A 23,670-nucleotide genomic window follows, 5' to 3' on the forward strand; every position below is an offset into this window, starting at 1 on the left:
CTCCCGCCGATCCCTCGTCTTTCCCGAGCGGCCGCTCCAGAGTGCGGGGGGCTGTCGGCAGGGCGGGGCAGAGGTCTCTTTGCGGGTTCGGTCGGCGTTGGGGGGGTCTCTGCCACCGCACACGTCGCTTTTTGCTCGCTCTTCCGCTCTCGGGCTTTCCAACCCGCTGTCAGTTTGAATCGGCCGGCGCAGTGCACCGATTGGGAGAACTAGAGTTCGCCCACGTCCCGCATTGGAAGGCTCCGGAGCCGGCCTCTGAGGCGATCTCAGTGGCCAGGAACGCCGACGCCCCGCCCCAGTAACGGTGCCTAGATAAAACTCGGCTTGCTGGTTGGCAGAGCTTGGCCCCGCCTCTGATCTCATTGGTCCGCTCGCGAGGATTCGGCTAGCCCGAGTGAGAGAACAAGGCACGCCCCCCGCCCTTCTCATGGGCAGACGTTCCATAGGCCCCGCCGCGCTCTACTCTGCATTGGCTAGAATTCTCCACAACGCCCCGCCTCTCTTCCCCCGGTCCAATCGGCCGCGCCTCCCCTCAGAAGTGTGTGTTTGGCTGTTGGTTCTCTCTTAATCCCGCCCTTCCATTCTACTGTGGGGCTCGGCCGCCGGGGGAGGAGTTTAACTCTGTGACCACGCCTCGACGGTGCTAGTCACACCTCCAGGGTTTGGCCAGCTCCTCCTCCTCATTCCTGGCCTCTCGGGATCAGCTATTCCTATTGGCTGTGGGCCCCATCGGTCGATAGAAAGCGGGCGCTGATTGGCAGGAGGGTGGGCCCTGCTTCCCGGCGGGGTCCTGTGGAGTTGGCAGAGGCTCCTCGGGGGACTAAGGGGACCGATCTGCGTAGAAGCGGGTGGCGGGGACGAGAGGGGAGGCGAGCTCCTAGTGGGAAGCGGAGCCGGGGGCGCAGGACCCGTCGCGTCAGAGCCAGGTAAAGGCTCCGTCCCTCTCCCTTTTCTTCTCGCCCGCCGCGGGACTGGAGCCCGGACTGGACAGACCCGGCGGCAGAGGCGGGAAGGAGAGGGCGCGGATGAGGCTCTCGGCATCGCCCTCGCGCTGCCGCCCGGAACCCCTCAGCCCCCCTCCCTCCGGACCCACTCCCCGTCTCCCGGTGCAGCCCACAGTGCTTCTTTAGGGCTGCGTCTCCGCCCTTCACCGTCCTGCCCGGGACCCTGCCTTGGCTCTCGCGCCGCGGCAGGACGCTCCCAGGCCCCTCCTCCAAAACCCCTGCACACGGGCAGCCTCGGTGCACCTTTGGGCAGGCGTCGTTGGCATCATCCGTGACCAACGACTGCCCTCTGCCTCTGTCTCCAAGCCCTGGCGGAGAGCCCAGTCACAGCCCTGGACCCAGAAAGACGGGTGTTCCGCGCTGTTTCCGGGGCTCTTCTCCTGCCTCAGCCCCCCGGCCCGCCCGGAACGGGCCCCTCTTCACGCACTCGCCTTCTCGGACCTGCCTCTGCGTCCCCAGAGTTGCTAACATCGTAGCGCCGCCCGTACCACTGCGGCCCACGGTAGTCTCTTAACTCCCCCCTCACCCTCAAGGTAGCCCTTCCTCTGCCCGCTCCCCGCCTATCAAGCATGTGCAGAAGCTCCACTCATCCCCTGTTCGCGTGCAGTCTTCGGACCCCACCTCTCACACCCCCTCCTCCCCCTGCTTCCTGCCCGTCTGAAGCACCACGCCGCCGCTCCGGCTCCCTGCTCCTCCCTCGCTGCGGCCCTTTCTCCAGGCGCGGGAAGTGGGAGACTCCCGGCGCGGAAGGGGAAAGGGGCGGCCAAAGAGGGAGGGTCGCCGCCGCGGCGCGTCCCGGAGCGAGACGCGCCGCTCTGCACTCGCGTCCTCGTCTCTCCCGCCTCCTGGGCCTGGGTCCGAGCGGAATCTCCTCGGGGACCTCCTGGTGCCAGGAGTCGGGGCCGCGAACCTCAAACACCTCCCCCCGCCCCCACCCCCCAGCCTGGGATTGGGTGCGGTGTCTGGGATCTCTAAGCTTGGGTGATCAATTGGGGGTGGCATTTAGAGTCGCCGTGGTCCCTGACTTGGGAGAGGCGGTGGCTGCTTTCCGCACCCCCCGCCCCCGCCCTGCCTTCCCGGTTTTCCAGACTCAGACCCTAGCCTCTAACCCGTTTCCTGCTTCTGCCGACCACATTGTTTTCCTGGATGTGTCCCACACCGAGCAGCCTTTTTTTTTCCTGCAGATCACTCCCCCAACCCCCGCCACCTCCCACCCCCCCCCCCCCCACCCCACCAACCCAACATTTTGCTGCCAAGAGAAGCTAGTAACCAAAACAAACAACTGGCAGGAGGGGCGGAGGGGAAGAAAAGTTGTGCCCGGGTGACTTGTCCCTTCCCGGCTTTGATCCCCTTTGAAGTCCAGGCAGTTGCCCCCGCCCGGGATCGGGGGCCGCGTCGGAGGCAGGGTTGGGAGGGTTCTCTCCGGCTGCCGCTGCCTAACGCTGGCAAGGCTCGGGAGGCCACTGAGGTGTCGCAGTCCCCGCCCGGAACCCCGCGTTCCCGCCGCAGTCCCCACCCCAGGCCCGCGAAGGCCGTTGCTCCAAAGTGTTTTCTTTCAGCCTTAAAACAAAATCCGGAGGGAGCTTCCTTCCTCCCCACCTCGTTTCGCAGGGCTCTGCGGGCCGGGCGGCGTTTGGCTGAGATGAATGGGCCCAGGCCAGGCTGGGAGCGGCGTCCCTTACCCCACCCCCGCAGCGATTAGGATCTGCACTGGGGCTGATAGCCCCCTCCCCTTTTTCCCTGCATTTACAGGCAAGTGAACCGGAGCAAACGACTTCCGATCCAGTCTGCGCTGCTGCGACTCCCGTTTGGGATTTGATTTGCAGCATCTTCGAGCCTGTGCAACAAAACCCCGTGAAACACGCCCAGCCCTCCCCCGGCACCCCGATACGCACCCACTCTCTCCCGGGGACCCAGCTGGGCTAGTCCACACCCCCGCACCCTCACACCATGTTGTGCGGAAGGACTTCCACTCCCCGCCTGTGTCGTTGATGTCAGACCCCAGGCCAGCCTCCGGGCGCTGCAGTTCTCCCGGCTAATGCTGAGGCTGCGGCTCGGGCTCTAGCACAGGAACCAGCTGCCGCCGCGCCCGGCCCCAGCGCCCACCGCCTGCATGTGCCCGCCGTAGCCGCCTGCCCAGCCCGCAGCCCGCGCTCCCCGGAGCGCTGGACACCACCGCGGGGGGCCCCTTCTGCCCTCTGGAGAAACGGTCTTGGAGGTATTGATTTCGGCGGTTGGATTTTTCCCGTGGATCTATCAATTCACAATTCGAATTTGGAAGAAAGAAGGAAAACATGACGTCTCCAGCCAAATTCAAAAAGGATAAGGAGATCATAGCAGAGTACGATACTCAGGTCAAAGGTAAGGGCTTTGAAAAATAGCAAAATGCATCTTCTCTGTAGACCATGGAGACATACATTTCCCTGATTTGCAGGGTGTTCATTTCTTTGGGTGGAGCAGGTGGGGGCAGGCTGACCCTAGAAGTGGTTTCCTAGGTGGGTCTGCGCCTCCGAGGGATTGTCCGTGGCAGGGCCATAGGCTCTGCAAAGGCATTTTCGGAGTGGACTTTACAGTTGTCTGTAGGGCTGGTCATTATTTTGGTAGTCTTTTTCCCTAGGCTAAATAGGATGGGGGGAGGGGCAGGAGGTTCTTGGAGAGAAAAGGCGGCAATTTGCCTCTGGGTGTCTGGGTCAGGTTTCCTTGAAGAACAGCTGAAATCTGACAGGTGTTTAGGAATTTATTTCAGAGGTTGAAGAGGCGTCCAGGCAGAGAAAGGCAACCTTGAGAAGGTGTACCATTTGGAGAGCCCTGGCAGAGACTGGGTTTTTTTATCTGATGCATTATATCCAAACATGGTATTTGCTATGCCATCAGGCACAGGAAGTCTGTAGCCACCTTGGGTGCACCTTGCACCTGCCTGGTCTCTGGTTGCCTGCATTCTGTCTGAGATCCGAGAACAGAAAGAATAAGGTCACTCACGCCCAGTCTCCACCTTCACCTGAACCTGAATGGAGTTGGGATGTTGCTGGGTGGTGCTGATTCTGGAGAATGGGAAGACATAATTGTTCAACCCTTCTGTGCTGTTGTCTTCTGCTCCAGAACACACGCGTTTAAAGGCCCTCATACCTCTCTGCAAAATTATGAGGGGTAAAGCGAAATGTGGACCCAGAGAAAGCAAGACCTGTCGGCATGTCTTTTCCTTTGCCTGACTTGGTGCATGAATCAAAACCCCTTCCCAGATCGCCTTTTTTAACCAGCAATACCCATAGAAGGGGTTCCTGCCTGTTAAAGAGCCCCAGCGTATGGTTGTATAAGGCACTGTCCCTTCCTGGCCAGTCACTAGAAAGAGCCATGTGGCTCTAGCCCATTGAGACCTCAGCTGGGGAGTGGGAGAGGTGGGTGGCCTTGACTGTTACACCACATGGTTGGAGCTCTGGGTTTTCCTTTGTTTCAGAGTGCAGAGGGAGGGGCCCCTCCTTCTTTCCCTGCGCCAATGCAAGGAGACCTTTTCCTATCCTAGAGGACTTGGGAAGGGCCATGCCTCCCCTCTTAGGATTGCTGGGGGTGTGAGTAGGGCAAGAGTTTGAAATGGGCAGCTGCTTTATCTCTTGGAAGGTTGGATGGCAGTCTGAGGTCCACGTTGTGCCTGTGGGATTTTTTAATGTCATCAGCTTGGTCCATGCTGGAGGTACCCTGAAGGACCTTCTATCCACTGGGCTGCAAAGAACTGGGGGAGCTGACTGATGGATAGCTTCAGTTGAGCCGGGACTGGGAGAGGTGTGGCTGCGAGGTGTAATTGAGGTCTTGGCCTCTTGTCACTGTTCATAATCCCAGCCTATTTCTGTAAACAATAGGCTACTGGCCTCAGTGTCCTGTCCAGATGTACTGCATTTGCTGTTGGAATCCCAGTTTTAACCAGATATGTCATCCTTTTTTTTTTTTTAATACCTTCTATTCTTAACTGTTGCCATAGGGAGGAGTGTTAATAACTTTGACTTTCCCAGATTTCTCTCCAGAAGCATGCCATTTGACTCAGGTGCAAAGTGATTTCACACATTTATTTTTTGGAAGGTTCAGGACCGATAGGTGTTGAATTGTATCTGCTGATTCTCTATTGGTGAAGGATTTCTCACAAGTTTCTCAAAATTAAACACTTTGTATATTTACAAACATTGCTTTCTGAGATGATGTAATGCAGTTGACTATTTGGGGTTTCTCTTCAGCCTTGCCACAGGCAGGGGACCGCTTTGCTTTGCACTGATATTTTTTCATTGACACTATTCGGCATCATGGAATTTTATAGGTGGCTGAGCATGATGGCTTACTCAAAGAATGTGCCCGATGAATGCTTATGAGACTGATTTGAATGGTTTAGTCCCTCATTTGTAGCTCAGGCAAGTGGAAAGAAATTAAGAGGCCTGTCCAAGGTCACACAGCTAGGCGGTAGTAGATCTGAAACTAGAAGCAGGTTATCGACTCCCAATTATCTGTTCTTTTCTATTCATATTTACTATGAAACGTCATTTGACCAGAGTAGGGTCAATGTATCGTTGATCATATCAGAGTAGGGTCAATTAAAAAGCCAAAATGTGTTAATGGATAATAGTAGAAATAGTGATAATAATAGATTATGTTCTGTGTGGTCATTGTGTTCCAAGCTGTCCCAAGTGCTTTATAAGAATTGTCTCACTTAATCTTCACTTAAAACCTGGAGGTGAATCTTACTTCATTCTCTATTCACTACATGAAGAAACCAAGGTCCAGAGAGGATAAAGAAGTCCTTCCAAGGTCACCTAGGCAAACCACAGCAGCGGGACTCCACTTCTTTATTCATCAGCTAGTTATTGAGTGTCTTGAATGGGTTCTGGGCACTGGTAACGTAGCTGTGAACAAGACGAAGTCCTCTGCCTCTTGAAGCTTTCCAACTAGAGTCTGTGTTCCCTGTGGAAGATCTTGGAGATCTGTGTTCTCCGTAGAACTTGGAGACAAAGGACCTGGGTTTTGGGTTGGCTCTGCTCCCCTGCTAACTGGAAGCCCTTGGTCAGATTTATGATGTTTCAGCTTTTTATGGTCTGTGTGGGACTCATAGTGCTGCCAGTCTCACTTCTCTTACAGATGCCAGGATAAAAAAGAAAATTAGTTTTTTGGTCTGATGGTTAAGAGCGCAAGATTTTGAGTCAAAGGGATCCAGGTTTAAATTTCAATGCTGCCGCTCGCTTGCCTCGCTCCTTGGGCAAGTTACATGACTTGTCCAAGCCTCAGGATACTGACTTGAAAAACAGGCAGCGTAATACATGTTTCCTAGGTGGTTGTGAGAATTCAGTGAGATAGTGTATCAAGATCATTTAACACAGTATCTGGCAGTTGTAAATGCTCAGTGACAGTCAAGTGAAAGTGTTAGTTGCTCAGTCATAGCCAACTCTTTGGGACCCCACGGACTGTAACCCGCCAGGCTCCTCTGTCCGTGAGATTTCCCAGGCAAGAATACTGGAGTGGGTTGCCATTCTCTTCTCCAGGGGATCTTCCCGACCCAGGAATTGAACCTGGGTCTCCTACATTACAGGCAAATTCTTTACCACCTGAGCCACCAGAAACAGTATGGTCTGCTTAATTGGGATGAACATTCAGTCCGCATTGCCTTTTCACTCCCAAAGTGCCAGTTGTAATGGTAAGAAAGGAGTCCAGGAATAAAACCTGGGCTCTAGTTTAAGTTCCTCCAGTAGTAATGAAAAATATCTTGGTTTGATCTCTTAATGAGAACTGTTTCTCATTCTGAAAAGTGAACAGGTAAACTGTCTAACTGTTGGTCACTGTTGTTCTGTGTATCTCTGGCCAGAGTCCTGAGTCTTGCTTTTCAGTCAGAATGGTTTAAATCAAGAGGACCCTTAATGGACTTTGGGGAACCCTGCCTGTCTGTGGTTTTGGCTCCCTTTAAACCACCTGCTTGCATGTGCCCTGAAGGACTTCTGAGACTGCAGCCCCAGCCCTACCCCAGTGTGGTTTTATGAGGGGCGTGCCTCCTTAGTCAGCCTGCCTTGGAGCTGCCTTCTTAAAAACCATCATTGTTTCTGCTTTGTGGGTGTTCAGATTCCTTTGAAAGTTCATGCCTTTCAATCTCTAACTCGAAAGCAGTAATATTCTTAGTACTTGTACATGGCTCAATTTACAAAGCACTTTGTATACATTAATCTCTGGAAATTCTTGACAGATTCATGATTATAACCCGAGGCCTTTTGGCCCCTAGTCTGTCAGTTTTGGGGATTGGAGCAGCGAAAGGTGGTAAGGTGCAGGGCATAACCTTCACGAGAGGTGATAATCTGGCTGGTATTTGGATGAGCTCACCTCATGGCAGACTCTCCCAGCTATTGTCCTGACCTTGTTCAAGGCTCCTTTCCTATACCCTCTCCATACCTTGAATTTTTACATTCCCCAGGAAGCTTGAGATTGACAGTTAATGCAGATATTCTAGGAGGAACCATCTGAAACAGAGTGGCACTGTGTGCTGAGCCGTCAAATTCTCTTTCTTGAGAACATTAGGGGTCTTGTCTTTTTTTTTTTAATGTCTTAGAAGAACAGTGTGTGTGCACCACAGAGCTGAGAAGTGAAATTTTGTAATTTCCATCTGGAGCATTTTGATAGAAAAGCCTCAGGCCTTTGCCTAGAACAGTTTAACCCTTTCAGGACCCTTTCAGAGCAGATGAAATTTAAAACTCTAGACATATTGTATGTGCACACACACTTGGGAATGTGGATTGCTGGTATTTAAACAAGCTTTTTCTCTGGGGAGGTGTGAGCGGTTCTTCACTCCTGCCAACAAAGGTCTTTTCAGAAGCTTCTTTCCTCCCAGCCCCCATCTCTCAAGGGAGCTTTAAATATAATCAGTTTGTGAAAAGCTGCAGTAAAACATCCCCTTGGAATCCCCAAGCAGATGCCGTCATCTTCCTGCGAGGTGATGGAAGGCACCTCTTCCCCTGCTCAGGAAGATGGGACTCTGTGGTGAGGTGAGCTCCTGGAAGAAAACAGAGCTCTTGCAGAATTTCTAGTCCTGTACTCTGTATCTGCAAGTTAAAAGGCCCTGGGGGAAGGTGGTAGGCAGGGAGCTGGGCCTGCTGTGTGCTGTGCAGAGCAGCAATGGTTAGAAATGGGGTTCCTGAGGAGTCCTTAACTCTTCCAGTTTCAGGCACTCTCTTGAGGAATGGAAACAGAAGTTTCCTTTGGAGAACCCCATCTGGTAGTTATGTACCACATAGGTTGAAAGCCTGGACAAGCCCTGATCATTGCTCTGTTATGAAATTTACAGTCTGACTTGACCCTGCGATGTAGGTTCCACACCCTTTTAAAATCGACAGGTGCCCAGCCCCTGACTCATAAACGCCCGCCGTTCACTGGACAACGTGGGCTGCCAGTGGCACCCGTAGAGGGCTCCTTCCAGAAGAGAGGTTTTCTTCACGAGAGTCACAATTACCTTAGACCCTAGACCTTCAAGGTCTTTGTTAGGAAAATATAATGTCATGTTGTGTGGAAAAAGAAGTTGATATTTTGATTTCTACTAGCAATAAAATTCAAGTGAATAGTTTTAACTGGTGTGAGCTACAGAACTGGCCTTTGGGGGAATCTGGGAAAGTTACCTCAAAGTTGTTTGATTTAAAAATAAATAATGAGAGCACTTAAAATGTTTCTGAAAATGACAAAATAACACCTTTACTGAATTTACAATAATGTATGGGAACTCTCTTCTCTCTCTCTAATTGTGGTGAAATACACATATCATAAAATTTACCGTCTTCATGATTCTTAGGTAAACAGTTCAGTGGCATTAATTACGATCACATTGTTGTGTAACCATCACCACCATCTATCCACAAAACTCTTCAATGCAGAGTTGAAACTCTGGACCTATTAAACAATAACTGTCCCCCTCCCCCATCTCTATTTGGTGACTCTAGGTACCTATGTAAGTGGAATATATAGGATGTATCCTTTTATGACTGGCTTATTTCATTTAGCATAATGTATTAAAGGTTCATCCATATTGTAGACACATGTTCATCCTTGTGTCAGAATTTCCTTCCTTTTTATATACATAATCCACATTTTAAAATTATATGTATAATATACATTTTTAAATCCAATCATCCATCCATGGACACTTGGATTGCTTCTACCTTTTGGTTATTGCAAATAATGCTGCTATGAACATATATTCTTACTTTTGAAAAATCTTATCTACACTGAAGTTTTACAGGCTGCATATACATTTCTACATACTAATCACTTGTCTCAATTAAATTTTTAGAGTTAACATTAAAAAATACATATTCATAGTTCCATATTATGAATATATATTTATGTTCATAATATAAGCATTGTATATTAATAAAAATTTTATACCTTTTAATAACTGCATAAGTGACTAAATTTTAATTATATTTTTAACAACTTTATTGAGGTTTAATTGACATATTATAAACCACACATGTTTAAGGTATACATTTGATAAACTTTGACATGTTATTTCCCTATGAAACTATTACAATCAAGATAAATGAATGAAACCACCAGAAAATGTCTTCATCATATTGTGTTAATAAATGAATAGTGTAATACCATATTATAGAAAGGACATTAGGCTAAAAATTAATAAGTAAAAGCTGAATATTACCAAGTTTTAAAAGGTAATGAATAAATGATGATCCAAGCCACCTAGATTGGTGCCTGGAAATTTTATTTAACCTTAGTAAATAAAAACAGTCTCACAGGGAAGTGGAGTTAAAATTATGTTGTAGCCATTACTGTGTGTTTGGGAGGGAGGACACAGGATAAGGAAAGAAAGAAAAAAAATCTTGGATATGTTACAGGTTGAAGCGTGACAGTATCTCTTTTCCTATAGTCCTTGCTTAACTAGTTCCCTGGGCCCAGGCCTCTTCTGAGGGGTCACAGATAAGCCAGATGCCAAGGGGAAGGCCCGGGAGCCCCCTGGGGAGATCTGCTCAGAACTGTCTGAATATGGCTTCTTTCCCCTAATGACTGATTCCCTATTGTCCATTGAATAGAGACTAACTTTCCAAGGTGAACATTACTTGGTCCTCAATACGGCTGCAACCTATCATTTCAACTATACTTTTCCATTTTATTTAAAATGAATTAGAGGCCTGTCTGGACTATTTGCCATTCTTCAGATGCATATATTATTAACTAATATTTTGCTGTTTGTTTGGGGTTTGATGTACTTAATTTTTATACCAACTGTGGTGGTTTAGTGGTTTAGTCGCTAAGTTATGTCCGACTCTTGCAACCCCATAGATTGTAGCCTGCCAGGATCGTCTTGTCCATGGGATTTCTTAGGCAACAATACTGGAATGTACACCAACTGTAGGAGGAATATATTGTTATTATCCTCTTTTGCTGATGAAGAAAATGAGGTAGAAGATTTAGTGACTCACCCAGGGTTTGTAGCTGGTGAATGATGGAACACGAATTAGAGCCTTGGCCATCACCGGAGTCAAGTTTTTCTTCTTTTTTAAAAAGTATTTATTCATTTAATTTATCTCTTTGGCTGCACTGGGTCTTGCTTGCAGTTCATGGGATCTTCAGGCTTTACTGCAGCGTGCTGGATCCCATCTCCTGACCAGGGCTGGCCCTGGTCCCCTGCACTGGAAGTACGGAGTCGTAGCCACCGGACCACCAGTGAAGTCCTCCCAAGTCAAGTTCTGAGTGCTGTTCTGAGTGCTGTTCTCAGAATACTTCTGTATGCCTGCCCAGCCCCACATCTCCACCTACTGAAACCTCACCCTTCTAACAAAGCCCGGCTTTTCTGGAATACCTTCTTTGGTCACACTGATGAGAAATGACCCCTCTCTCTAATTCACTCACTCACATAGGACTATAGTTTATACTGCCTAAGGTTTTTAGTATTTGTCTTTCAGTCTTCTCTCCTCTCCTAGGCTTCTGGTGGGAATGTTTTGAGGTTTGGGAGTACAATGCAAAGAGCATAGGCTTTGAAAGTAGCCCTTAACAGGAATCATGTCAGCATCACCGCCTTCCCCTACATCCTTGTTCACTTAACTTCTCTTTCAAGCCTCCTCTTCTGTGACATGGAGATAATAAGACGTACCTTGCTGGTTTATTCTGAATGTGTGTAAAATTCCTAGCTTCGTGTATGGCAAATATTAAGTGCTAAATAAGTAACTCATATTATGTAGGGGGAGGAGAGTCCCTTCAGATGGAATAGGGTTGTAGCCTAAATGGTGGCTCTTAGTATATATATATACCGGCTGTAATGATGAACGCATAAATGAATGACCTGGACTACCATAGGTAGTATTAAACAAAAAATAGTTTCTTAACTTGATGTTAACAATAAATCTTGCGTAATACCACCAAAGTGATTTTTTAAGAAAACAAGCTAATTGCTCTGTTGTGGTCATAGCATGAAAGACTGTTGACATCCATCACTGCCCGCTTACCTGGCTCACATTTTATACTACTAGAAGGCTAACCTGCCTCTCGTTTCCTTCCCGCATTATGTTATTTCATGCTTCATGCTTTATCCATGCTGTGTCTTCTTTTCAAATGGGTCCTTTTCCTTGAACCTGGAAAACTTATCCTTTAAAACCCAGCTCAGATGTCACCACCTCCAAGAAGTCTTCCCTGCTTATCCTTACTCTCTGCATAGTAACCCTGGGCAGGATTCTAAGCAGGATTCCTTAGTGTTTCTGCACAGGGCTGATCAACCCACCCTCAGCGTCTCCTCAGCAGTTTCTTTGCGCTTCTTTTTATATTGCACTCATCATATTACATTGTAATCCCTTCATTTACACCTCATTATTTACAGCTAGCTGAGTACCTTGTGGACAGAATTGTCTTTTATTTGTTTCTATGTTTCTAGGCATGGAAATGAATAAATGCTTATAAATTGAACGTGACCCTTTTCTGAGTTGAGGTTGGATGTGGCAATGCCAGGATGCCTTGCTTCTGCATTTCTCTCCCTATTCCAATAACAAACCTTCTCCTGTGTTAATATTATTTGAAATTCAAAGTAGCTCAAGCACTGTGAATAATATCATTAGACAGGGACAGGTACAAACTATACTGTGCTATGGAGGCTCCCCAGTGAGGGTGAGTTTTCCTTATTTACTTCCTGCTCTCTCCCTTTAGAATCATGGCCCTAGAGCTATACTTGAGTTCTTTAATCATGTCTCTTTCCTTAAAAATCTAGGAAAATATTAACTCTGAAATTCCAAAGAGTTGAAAACAAAAGTAAGATTTTCTGTAATTGAAGCAAAACACATTCTCCATTTCTCCAGGATTTATTCATCATTCAAAACCAATATTCCAAGTCTAAATTTGAGAAAGTTTTGGTGTGTTTTGACGAGGAGTTAGTTAAAACAGACTTGACCTGAAGAGGAACTGTTGGGATACTTCTTTGATGCCTGGGTTTGGAGAGCTGCTGCCTCACTGGAAGCAGCTGCGTGATCAACGGTAAAAGGGGAAGACAGGCCCAAAGGGACAAACAGAAAAACGCTCTCCTCTGGTTTTGCGAGCCATTTGGGATTAAGTACCCTTGACTTTATTTATACATTGTGAATGAAGGGTTGTGAACTTGAAATATATATTCGTGAGGAAGGAGAAGCAGCTGGGATGTGCGCCTTCTCCATTTCTGTGGGTATTTTAGGATGCCATCTGTTAGGGAGAAGGCAGAGCCTTTTTTTTTTTTTTGACCTTTCTTCTAAAAATGTGCTAATCAGCAGGCAGGTGACCTGGAAGGCACTGCGAAAGTTGGGACTATGTCTTTGCTGCCTGAGCCCAGACTCTGCCTTTCGAATCAAGTGTGACGGATAGGGTCTGAGTGCTCTCCCTAGAGAAGGTGACCTCACCAGCCACCGGCTCCACAGGAAGACACAGCCCAGAAAACAAAGGGGGCCAGCAGCGTGAGCTGCCTCGGAGCCGGGGATGTGCCAAGAGCTTTGAGAAATACATCCTGTTTCTGAAGTGTGGACAACAGTTTCTCCAAGTATCGAACCCCCCTGGAGATGGGCTCCTTTCCCCAGTGGTGTTTTTCTTGTGTTTATTTGTTTATTTGGGCTGGGGGTTGAGGATAGTGGAACCAGTTCTTGTCAGAGTAAGCTGCTCTTCGGGGAAGCATCTTGACTGAGGTACCTGTTTTGGAGCAGTATCTTTTTTTTTTTTTTTTTTGGAGCAGTATCTTTTTATGACACATTGGACTACAGGACTGCATGGTTCCCTGGGAAACAGTGCTGGATTTGGAGTCAGAAAGCCTTGGTTCTCGATTGGCTTTGCCGTTTACTGCTGTGATTTTGGGGGTCACTCACTTCAGGTCTCAAACTTCCTAGTTTCCTCATCTGTAAAATCAGGATAACAGTTGATGATTGATGGTGTTGTTGAAGATGACTGGCAATTGTGTTTTAAGTGCTTTTGTTGTGGTTTAGTTGCCAACTCCTGTCCAACTCTTTAGCGACCCCATGGACTGTAGCCCGCCGGGCTCCTCTGTCCATGGGATTCTCCAGGCAAGAATATTGGAATGGGTTGCCATTTCCTTCTCCAGGGGATCTTCCCGACCCAGGGATCAAATCCTCGTCGCCTCCACTGGCAGGCGGATTCTTTACCACTGAGCCCCCCGGTAAGCCCTTTAAGTGCTTTAGGTACAGTCTTAACTCATGAATCTCCCAGCAGCCCTATGAGGTAGCTACTATTATTATCCCCAATTGACAGATGAGACACAGGGAGGCTAAACAACTTACTCCAAAGCACGTAGCTAGTCAGTGATAAAGGCGGAGTGGGGAACCAAGCCGCCTAAACATTGTTGTGTGGCGCCAATGAAAGAATTCATTTGAAATGCCTTTGAAACTGTGAAATGCTGTAGACATTTAGTTGATTGTTCTCATTTCCTAGTATCTTAATGCAAAAAAGGAGTCCTAAATGCAGTGTTCTAAGTCTCTGCCTAGTATACACCTATTTGATTTCCCATCTAAGAAAATAAAATTAGAAAATTTCTAAGGTCCTCCCCAGCTTTCATGGCTCATTATTTTTGCTTATTTAAGATATTGAAGATGACAGTTTTGGCCCTATTAAGCAGGCACATGTGTAAGTACAAAACCCGTTGTATTCTCTGAATGACACTCTCCCCAGTCTCAGGGCTTGCCATGCCTGTGTGGCTACTGCATACACCCAGCGTGGACCCTGTGGTGGCTCACCAGGTGTGAAATTGAGGGGAGGGGTAGTGACTTGAAGGGCTTCCCTGGTGGCTAAGATGGCAAAGGATCCATCTGCAATGCAGGAGACCTGGGTTCGATCCTTGGGTGGGGAAGATCCCCTGGAGAAGGAAATGGCAACCCACTCCAGTATTCTTGCCTGGAGAATCCCACGGACAGAGGTTCCTGGCGGGCTACACTCCATGGGGCCACAGAGAGTCAGACTGAGTGACTAACACTTTGATAGTGACTTGATGGGCCCTGAGGTGGGCTTGTGATTGGATTACTAGGGACAATAAATGCTTTAATCAGGATAAATCTAGTAAACCTAGGGATTCCAGTGAGAAAATCCTCTCCTGATAATAGTTTCCTCATCAATGTTGGTGGGCCAGAGAGGGAACTTGTATAACTCTTGGTATTATAGTCACTTATGCTGTGTGTGCAAAGCTTGAATTTAAAAGAAAAGGGAAGTTGGGTGATTGTCTCTAATTAAAATGAAAGAAATAAGGAAGTGAGAGGTTTTTAATTCCTGACATCTGGGCTGGGGCAAACTAGGGGAGGTGTTGTGGATGTGGAACTGAGTAGGCTTGATGCAAACATCTGGGCTTTGGGTAAGTGACTTCAGGCTCTGCCAGGATACAGGATGGCCTCTTGCATCTTCTGTTCCTCTCCATATGGTAGGCCCTTGTCAATAAAGGGGTTCCTTTGAGAAGTGTGGTGAGGTACGCTGTGACACAGAATGGAAGTGTTTCCCCGATTGTTTGTTTTCTCCCCACCTAATGAATAGGCTAAGTAACAATCTGTTGCTTTAAAATGAGTACTACTAATAATGATGACAGCTCATATTTTTATCATTATGGCGTTTAAAAAAATATTCACAGGGAGGGAGGGCTGTGGGGCCATGGAGCTGCATCGTGTTGGATGAGCCCTTCCACCTTTGGGATTCTCGGCTATAAAGTAGAAAGATGGATTACTGGTTCCTTGCTTCGTCATTTTTAGGACATATGATCCAAAGTGGTTATCTTCAAATGAGTTGACACACAGAGCTTTCGCATTGATAGTTGTCCTGAGAGAAGGCTAGAAACCAGAGAACAGATATCGTAGTTCTTCCTACTTATTTCTCCTACTTCTGGTTTACGGTTTCATTGTTTTAAAAAAATTTTATTGGAGTATAGTTGATTTAGAATGTGTTAGTTTCATGTGAACAGCAGAGTGGTTCCGGTATACATATACATATTCATTCTTTTTCAGTCTTTCCTCATATAGATTGTTACAGAATGTTGAGTAGAGGACCCTGTGCTGTAGTAGGTCCTTGTTGATTATCTATTGCATGTATGGGTTAATCCCCAATTCCTAATTTATCCCTTCCTACCATGTTCCTCTGTTGGTAATGATAAGTTTAATTTCGAAATCTGGGAGTCTGTTGCTGTTTTGTCATTTATATAATTAAAAAAAATTAGATTTCACATATGAGTGTAAGTTTCATCTTCAAATGACATTAATAAGCTTTGTGTTTTGGACATCCTTGGAGTCAGTTGTGCTGTGTCTCTTGATCGCTCTTATTTATTCAGTGATTTGTGGTGATGTAAGTTATCTCAGCTTTTTGCGGTCAGCAATTTTAAACAAACATTGAAGCGTTTTGGGTAGATGATATCTGCTGCTTTGATTAAAGAGGTTCTTGATCTGGATATTTTAAGACCAGTGACAACACAATTTTAAAACGCCTAGTCTTTAAACCTAGCTTTTAAAATGGCCATAGTGCCCCCACTGCCAGTCTGACGTGGGTTGATCAGTTAGTTCTTTCTGATGGTGCATGCGTGCCCATGAGCTTTCTCCCACTTGGGCCAGGGAGCAGGACTGCTGGTCCAGAAATGCTGGCTCTTCTGGATTCACCAGCAAAAGGTTAATCATTATCCAGGCGGAAACAAACCTCCCAAGTTTTTAACCTTCTGTTGCCTCAAGTCTTCTTGCTCCTCACAGGAGACAATGCGTGCACACACACACTCTCTCTCTCTCTCTCTCTCTCTTAACAAAACTCAGTGTAAAACGATCTCATGTTCATGAGAGCTGGAATTACTTGGGAGGGGTACTTGTGTTCTGCAGGCTCAGTGGGCATGATGTAAAAGCAGGGTGTTTGGCCTGTGGAGATTGAAGATAAGACTGTGATATGTAATTGAGTAAGAATTTGAAAAATTATCCGATAACATTAGGAGCAACAGAGCACTTGCTTGTGTTCTTTTCTTTTTTTTAATGCTTGAAACTATTTGGAGGAGGAGTACGGAGCTAGCATTGTTTTCAGGGCACGGGAACCCCCTCCCTACCCCCCCAGCCACACCTGTTTGCCTAGGCAGAGAGTGTGAGGTCTCTGAGAGATCCTGACAGATCATTTAGTACATTCTTCTGGCCCTGGGCAATTCTTCAGTCCAATCATGTCAGGAAAAGGTCTGTCAGCTAACCTTTAAAATCTTTTCCAGAAGAGTACACCGGAGCCTACCTGTCCATCTTGTTCCAGTGACCCAAACTACAAACAGTCAATTCCTTCATTTGCAGAACTTGAAACAAGATAAAAAAAGGAGGCGAGGAACTGAACTCATGCTTTTGCTTCCGCTGCCACACCCTGTGGACAGCCCTTTGCTTCACTCGGGGGAAGGAGGAGGTGACTGACGAAACTTTGACGGTGTTGGCTCACGGCTGCCAAGGTGTTCTTCCCAGTCCCCTCCCCTCCTCAGTGCCACCAGTTTGGGTTCACCTTGTATTGAACAAGGAAATCATGAGCCAATTTCAATCCAGCATCCGTTTATTGAGCACCTACTGTGTGCTTTGTATATGCTAGGTTGTGGGCATATAGAAGTAAATAACAAGGTTTTAGCTTTCAAGGAGCTCCAGCCTATTAAAAGGCATGGACAGATCATACAAATGTGTGGTAGGACTACAGTGGAGGGATATAGAAGGCCCAGGAGGGAGAGCATAGTCTGACGATGAGTAACTTTTTGTGGTGTTGGAGAAGACTCTTGAGAGTCCCTTGGACTGCAAGGAAATCCAACCAGTCCATTCTGAAGGAGATCAGCCCTGGGATTTCTTTGGAAGGAATGATGCTAAAGCTGTACCTCCAGTACTTTGGCCACCTCATGCGAAGAGTTGACTCATTGGAAAAGACTCTGATGCTGGGAGGGATTGGGGGCAGGAGGAGAAGGGGACGACAGAGGATGAGATGGCTGGATGGCATCACTGACTCAATGGACATGAGTCTGAGTGAACTCCGGGAGTTGGTGATGGACAGGGAGGCCTGGAGGGCTGCGGTTCACGGAGTCGCAAAGAGTCAGAAACGACTGAGCGACTGAACTGAACTGAACTGAACTGAACATTGATAAGGCTGGTGGGGGCCAGGGGCAGGGAATGGATTGTGATTACCTCCTGGTGTTAATAGAGCACTTGACAGTCTGAGAAATGCCTTTCCACGCTTTATCTTATTTAACCTTTAACTGGTACCATATAGCAGGGCAGAGTGATTTCAGGCCTTTTTGCTTTTTTTTTTTTTCTGGGATTTATTTAAAATACTTTAAATAAAATACTTTATTTTTAGATAATTATACATTCACATGCAATCATCAGAAATAACGCAAAGATCGCATATACCTTTAATTTAGTTTCCCTCGATGGTTAACACTGTGCAAAATGACAGTATAGTGTCACAGTCAGGACACTGACATTGATATAGTCACAGTGCTGAACAGTTCATCACTAATGTTCATCACCTCAAGCTGACCTGTTACAGTCCTGTCTCCCACTTCGTGTCATCCCACCTCCCTTAGTCCTTATTCCTTAACTTCTGGAAACACTACTAGTCTGTTCCCTGTGGTATGATCTTATCATTTCAAGATTATTACATAAATGGAATCATATAGTATACAGCCTTATAGGCTGGCTTTTTTTTTCACTCAGCATAAGATCCCCTGGAGAAGGAAATGGCAACCCACTCCAGTATTCTTGCCTGGAGAATCCCATGGACGGAGGAGCCTGGTGGGCTACAGTCCACGGGGTCGCAAAGAGTCGGACACGACTGAGTGACTTCACTTTCACTTTCCCTTTAAGATTCTGGTGATCCACCTCGGTTGCTGAGTGTATCACCAGTCGATTCCTCTTTATTGCTGCCTAGCTTTCCACTGTATGGATGTGCCACAGTTTGATGCGCATTTACCCACCGAGGGACAGCTGGGTGGTTTCCAGTTTTTGCCTGTTATGAATAAAGTGGCTGTGGACATTCATGTACAGATGTTTGTGTAAGATATGTTTTTTAAAAAGTGTAGGCAAATTTTTTAATGAAAAGTTTATAGATTAGACGGTGAAGAATCTAGACTTTGCTATTCACTAGCAAGTGGCTTCCCTGGTGGCTCAGACGGTAAAGCAATGTCTACAATGCGGGAGACCGGGGTTCAATCCCTGGGTTGGGAAGATCTCCTGGAGAAGGAAATGGCAATCCACTCCAGTATTCTTGCCTGGAGAATCCCATGAACAGAGGAGCCTGACGGGCTACAGTCCATAGGGTCGCAAAGAGTCGGACACAACTGAGTGACTTCATTTAGGAAGTGATATATGTTCTTAAAACTGATAACTTTTTGAGTCTTAATTTCCTTATTAATAAAGTAGCATAATATATGTTCTGCTTCCATCCTAGAGCTGTGTAGATAAACTGAGATAATATATGGTAACAGACACTATAAACTCTAATAAAATATAAATGTTTCTAACTGGGACAAGTTACCACCTCACTGTGTTTTCTAGGAGAATTGAGCTGGAAACATACCCAGAGTAGTTATTAAATTAAAGTCTAGAAACAGCTTTTTTAGGTGGTCTTGCTTTTACTTGTTATTGACATGTGGGTGTTTCTTATATATTCTGGTTACTTATCTTCTGTTGGTGATATGGCTTGCAAATACCTTCACCCAGAGTTGGCTTAACTTTTCAGTCTTTATTGGATTCTTTGATGTATAAGAAATTTAAAATTTTAATATATTCAAATCTGTCTAGCTTATCCTTTATCGCTTGGGCTTATTTTAGAATGCACATACACATAACCTTTTCTATCCTGAAATCATAAGGATATTCTCCTTTGTGTTCTTTTGAATGTTTTTTAAGTTTCACCTGTCACAAATCTGACTTGCATAAATGCAGAATTTCTTTCTGTGAGTGGTGTGAGGTTGGGATCTAACTTTCTTTTCTGGTCTGTGTGGCTAACCATTTGTTCTGGTTCTGCTTGTTGGAAGGAGCCATCTCTTCCTCCATTAATCTGTAACGTCACGTTTGGCCGTGTATTGAGTTTACACATATTTGTGGGCAAAATGAGCTTGCCATCGTGCTTAGTGGTGTTTAATCCTGGGACGTGCAACAGGGACTGTTAGTGCAGAGCTGGATGCCTGCCCCCTGAGTAGGCAGCTGCAGGCTCTCATCATGTCTCCAACCATCAGCTCTGCTTTTAGGGTTGCTATGTTGAGTGTCCACCTCAGACTTTATTTGAAGAGCTTCTTACATTTAAAAACTTTTTTTGAAGGTTTTAAAACTATAGTTTTGGCAAATTCTTGTTGGAAAGTGTTTTAGAGATAGCTGGAGGTCTCCTCTCTCATTTTGGGTTGAATTCCAAGGGTAAGCCATGCAGAAGTCAGGACCTAGCAGTGAGGGGAGAATGTATTTGCCAAATAAATATAGGATTTTGTGATTGTCAGTAACCCTGAATATATCACCTATGTTACCCATAATTAGTGCATTGGTTCCACAAGAGATTTAGAATTATCTAGAATCTAGCAGGTATCCTCTGCAGTTGCTTAAAGCAGTGGCGAAAAACAGCCAGCGTGTGCAAAAAATAATTTAAAAAATAATTTAGCCAACAGCAATACGAGAAATGACATCAGCCAGTGGATGACTGAAAATGAGTAGTATTGATAAGAACTTGAGGAATTCAGAGATGGGAGAGGTGTGGGCCAGAATGAATAGGATCTTGACTCTCAGAGTAGGATCTGGCTCACTGGGGAGTAGGAGGCGAGAACAGAGGCCATGTGTGCGCCTCCCTGAGTGCGTTCCCACAGCCCTGCCGTGCTCGCCCCCCGCTTCACTTCCTACACCGAAATACAATGATGGTTCTATCCAGCCTCACCCCGCCCCAGGCCCCTTCCCGAGACACGCACTCCCTACCAGAAAGGCGCTTGTGAGCTGCTCGAAGGTGGGCAGCCTTTCATTTCCATGTTCCCAGCATCCAGCAGCGTGTTGGCATGTGGTGGGCACCCAAAAATGTTTGCTGAGTGAGTGAGTGAGTAGATTTTGGCTGGAGCAGAGGAGAGTGAGGTGGGGCTACATGGACTTTGATGATCTTGAAGATTAGCCAGAGTCTGCCATGCGCTGGAGCGGTCAAAACAATGAGGCTGTCTGGGTTGAAGGACAGGGCCACGCAGGCCTGCTTCAGAGAGACTCTTTAGTTGCTCTGGGCTGGAAAGGGAGACCCGTTCCTGCCCACACACTGCACGCTACTAGTCTGCCTAGCCCGGAGGTTGGTGCTCTGAGTATGTTGTGTCAGTTCAGTTCAGTCGCTCAGTCGTGTCCGACTCTTTGCGACCCCATGAACCACAGCACGCTAGGCCTCCCTGTACATCACCAACTCCCAGAGTCTATCCAAACTCATGTGCATAGAGTTGGTGATGCCATCCAGCCATCTCATCCTTTGTCGTCCCCTTCTCCTCCTGCCCTCAATCTTTTGCAACATCAGGGTCTTTTCAAATGAGTCAGCTTTTCGCATAAGGTGGCCAAAGTATTGGAGTTTCAGCTTCAGCGTCAGTCCTTCAATGAACACCCAGGGCTGATCTCCTTTAGGATGAACTGGTTGGATCTCCTTGAAGTCCAAGGGACTCTCAAGAATCTTCTTCAACACCACAGTTATTAAATGTGACCTATTCTTAATGTCACCAACAGGGGGAATACAGTTCTCCATTTACTGCACTAGCAAGCCATGCTCAGACAGGTGATCCGAGGTGATGGGTGTCTGGGGTGGGTGGTAACTGAGGCCCAGGTCTGTTAGGCTGCCAAGCCTGCTTGTTCTTTTCCCGTCAGCACCATGTTTGTGCGCATTATAGTTGGAGACACTACTCAGGTGAGAGAATAGGCTGCAGAGCTGGGTGTGGGAGCCAGGGCCAAGGTGAGAGTCAGGAGTGCCTGGGGCTTCCAGCTTGGTAGGCAGAGAGGATGATGGTGGCAGTGGCAGGAATAGACAAGGGGAAGTCAGGGTCGCTGCGCTTGCCAAGAGAGGGAGAGCTATTCTAGACATCCTGAGTTGGAGGTGACAGTTCCATTCAAGCAGGCGTTGCATCAGGCAAGTGGCAGTGCCATCCCTTCCCCACTGCCTCCACCCCACTTTCATTAAATCTGTCATTTTCCTTTCTTCTAAATTGGGAATGTTGCAGAGAAACCGTGACATAGATGACACTTCGCGTACTTGCCAAACACCTGACCTCATTTGCAGCTTCTTTGCATTTCAGTTTGAGAAATGCTCTCCCTTGAAGGGGACTTACTGTTTGTGTTCAGGAATTAATAGCATTTTCTTTACCCACTCCCAGTAGGGAATGAATACGGCTAAACAAGGAAAGGAAAAACTGGAGCTCTGAGCTCCCCTGTTCTCTGATAAGCCTCTCTCCTGCCACGAGATTCAGTTAGAGGCCCCATCTGAGGGTCAGCCTGTGAGTTAAAGAAAAGTCAAGTCCAACCCGGCCACCACCCTCCACAGCCTGAACTCCCATTGTTGATGAAGAGCTGGCAAAGGAACAAGTTATTTTAAAAGCATCCCAGGGAGTGTGGGAGAGGCCGAGTTCAGCACTACATGGCTGGGTGGTGCCCGTGCTGTTTCAAGGTGTGGAAGCAGAAGTGGCTGATCGTCTTAATTTGAGTAACTCTGGAATGATGAGATAGAGGGCTTGATTAGCTATTGTGATGTGGAATTTGTTGAGAGAGATCAGGCTAAAGCTGTTTATGGGAAAATATATTTGTGATATTGGCAGTTGCCCTAAGTGGATTCCAACATCACCTCCAAAGGCTTTGAATTTTTAGTGTTATTTCTGTTTTGAACAGAATGGCCTATGATTGCTTCTCATCAATGTGCTGGATCCAAGGAGACTGTAGGAATTATTATCCTCCTCTTTTTTTCCTTTCTGAGTAACCAGGATTACCTACAGCTGGCTTGGGAATTTTAAGCAACTGGATTTTAAACAGTTTGGTAGGGGAAAAACTACCCAAATGGAGCTTAGAAGGCTTGCACACCAGTCCAGTTGACCCTTGCGTTAACTACATGTGTGCTTGCTCAGTCGCTCAGTCGTGTCCAACTCTTTATGACCCCATGGACCATAGCCCTCCAGACTGCTCTGTCCATGGAATTTCCCAGGCAAGAATACTTGTGTGTTTGCCATTTCCTACTCCAGGGGATCTTCTTGACCCAGGGACCAAAGCTGAGTCTCTTGCATCTCCTCCATTGGCATGCAGGTTCCTGCATTAACTCCATGGCCCTGAGTAAATCTGTAACCTCTCCTGACCTCAGTTTCTTCAAATATAAGATGATCGTGTAATAATCATACCTAGGGATTGCTCTGCTGATTAAATAATATGTTTGTGCACCTGCTTTGGAAATTACATGGTGCAAACAAGTATGCGTTAAGACTTTGTTTGCTGTGGCAGAAACTGGTGGACAGTCTCCTGGAGTTTACTTTTTTGGGGCTTGACTCCGGATGTCTGTTAAGGTGAGTCACCTTCGGGGCCACGCTTGAAATGGCATGCCATGTAATGGCAAGCCTCTTTTGCAGCGCCCCAAGTCTAGGTTTGCTCTTGCGCAATTTGGGCGAGACTTACGGGCACACCCATTCTTCCCCTTTAGGAACAAAACAGCAACTTGGGCAGGGTAGGCATCAAGAAAGTGACTTAGCAGGCAAGTATGTGATTAATAATGTAGATTTGGCCTAAATATCAGTGTGTGCCTCTGTACAGATGGGTAAATGGTAACCAGTAAGTCTGCCGAGTAAATTGTATCGGGGAACCTATTGTCCTCCATCTGCGCTTAAAGCGAACATGCCGATGCTGCAGTCCGTGTTCAAATACAGTCATACCAGCTGTATTTCTCTGCATTCATTTATTCACGTCCTTTTCTCACATACTAAACTGTGAGCTCCTTGAAGGCAGGGACTGTCTGTTTTTGTTTGCTTCTCTGGCAGCTGGTGTGATGCTTCGGCACACAGTAAATGTTTACTGGGTGAATGAATGAATGAAACTCTTCACACTTTTATTCAGTTATAGGGATTTTTGTGAAAGGTATAGATGTGTGATTATTTGTATTGTCATCTGCTAATTTCATAGATGTCTCAAACTGGAGACTCTCGCTGCGGAGCAGGGACTGAGATTTATGCAAAGCTGGCTTGTGGCAGCTGCTGCCC

The 23,670-nt window shown here is 46.8% G+C and overlaps 1 protein-coding gene across 4 annotated transcripts in view; it reads left to right on the top strand.

The window, feature by feature from the left end:
* Positions 1 to 769: 769 nt before the first annotated feature.
* The window catches only part of SRGAP2 (SLIT-ROBO Rho GTPase activating protein 2), a 256,056-nt gene continuing 233,155 nt past the window's right edge, over positions 770 to 23,670 (top strand). For 3 of the 4 annotated variants that reach the window (XM_010854193.1, XM_010854195.1, XM_010854194.1), the window contains exons 1-2: positions 770 to 926; positions 2,757 to 3,365. In XM_010854193.1, the coding sequence (XP_010852495.1) occupies positions 3,299 to 3,365 (67 nt within the window). In that variant the 5' untranslated portion in view covers positions 770 to 926; positions 2,757 to 3,298. Of the gene's footprint in view, positions 927 to 2,756; positions 3,366 to 16,689; positions 16,792 to 23,670 lie in introns of all 4 variants that reach the window. The other variant, XM_010854196.1, reaches the window with a different exon arrangement.

The sequence above is a fragment of the Bison bison genome, unplaced genomic scaffold (assembly GCF_000754665.1).
Source record: "Bison bison bison isolate TAMUID 2011002044 unplaced genomic scaffold, Bison_UMD1.0 scf7180017864338, whole genome shotgun sequence".
Classification (NCBI taxonomy): Eukaryota; Metazoa; Chordata; class Mammalia; order Artiodactyla; family Bovidae; genus Bison; species Bison bison.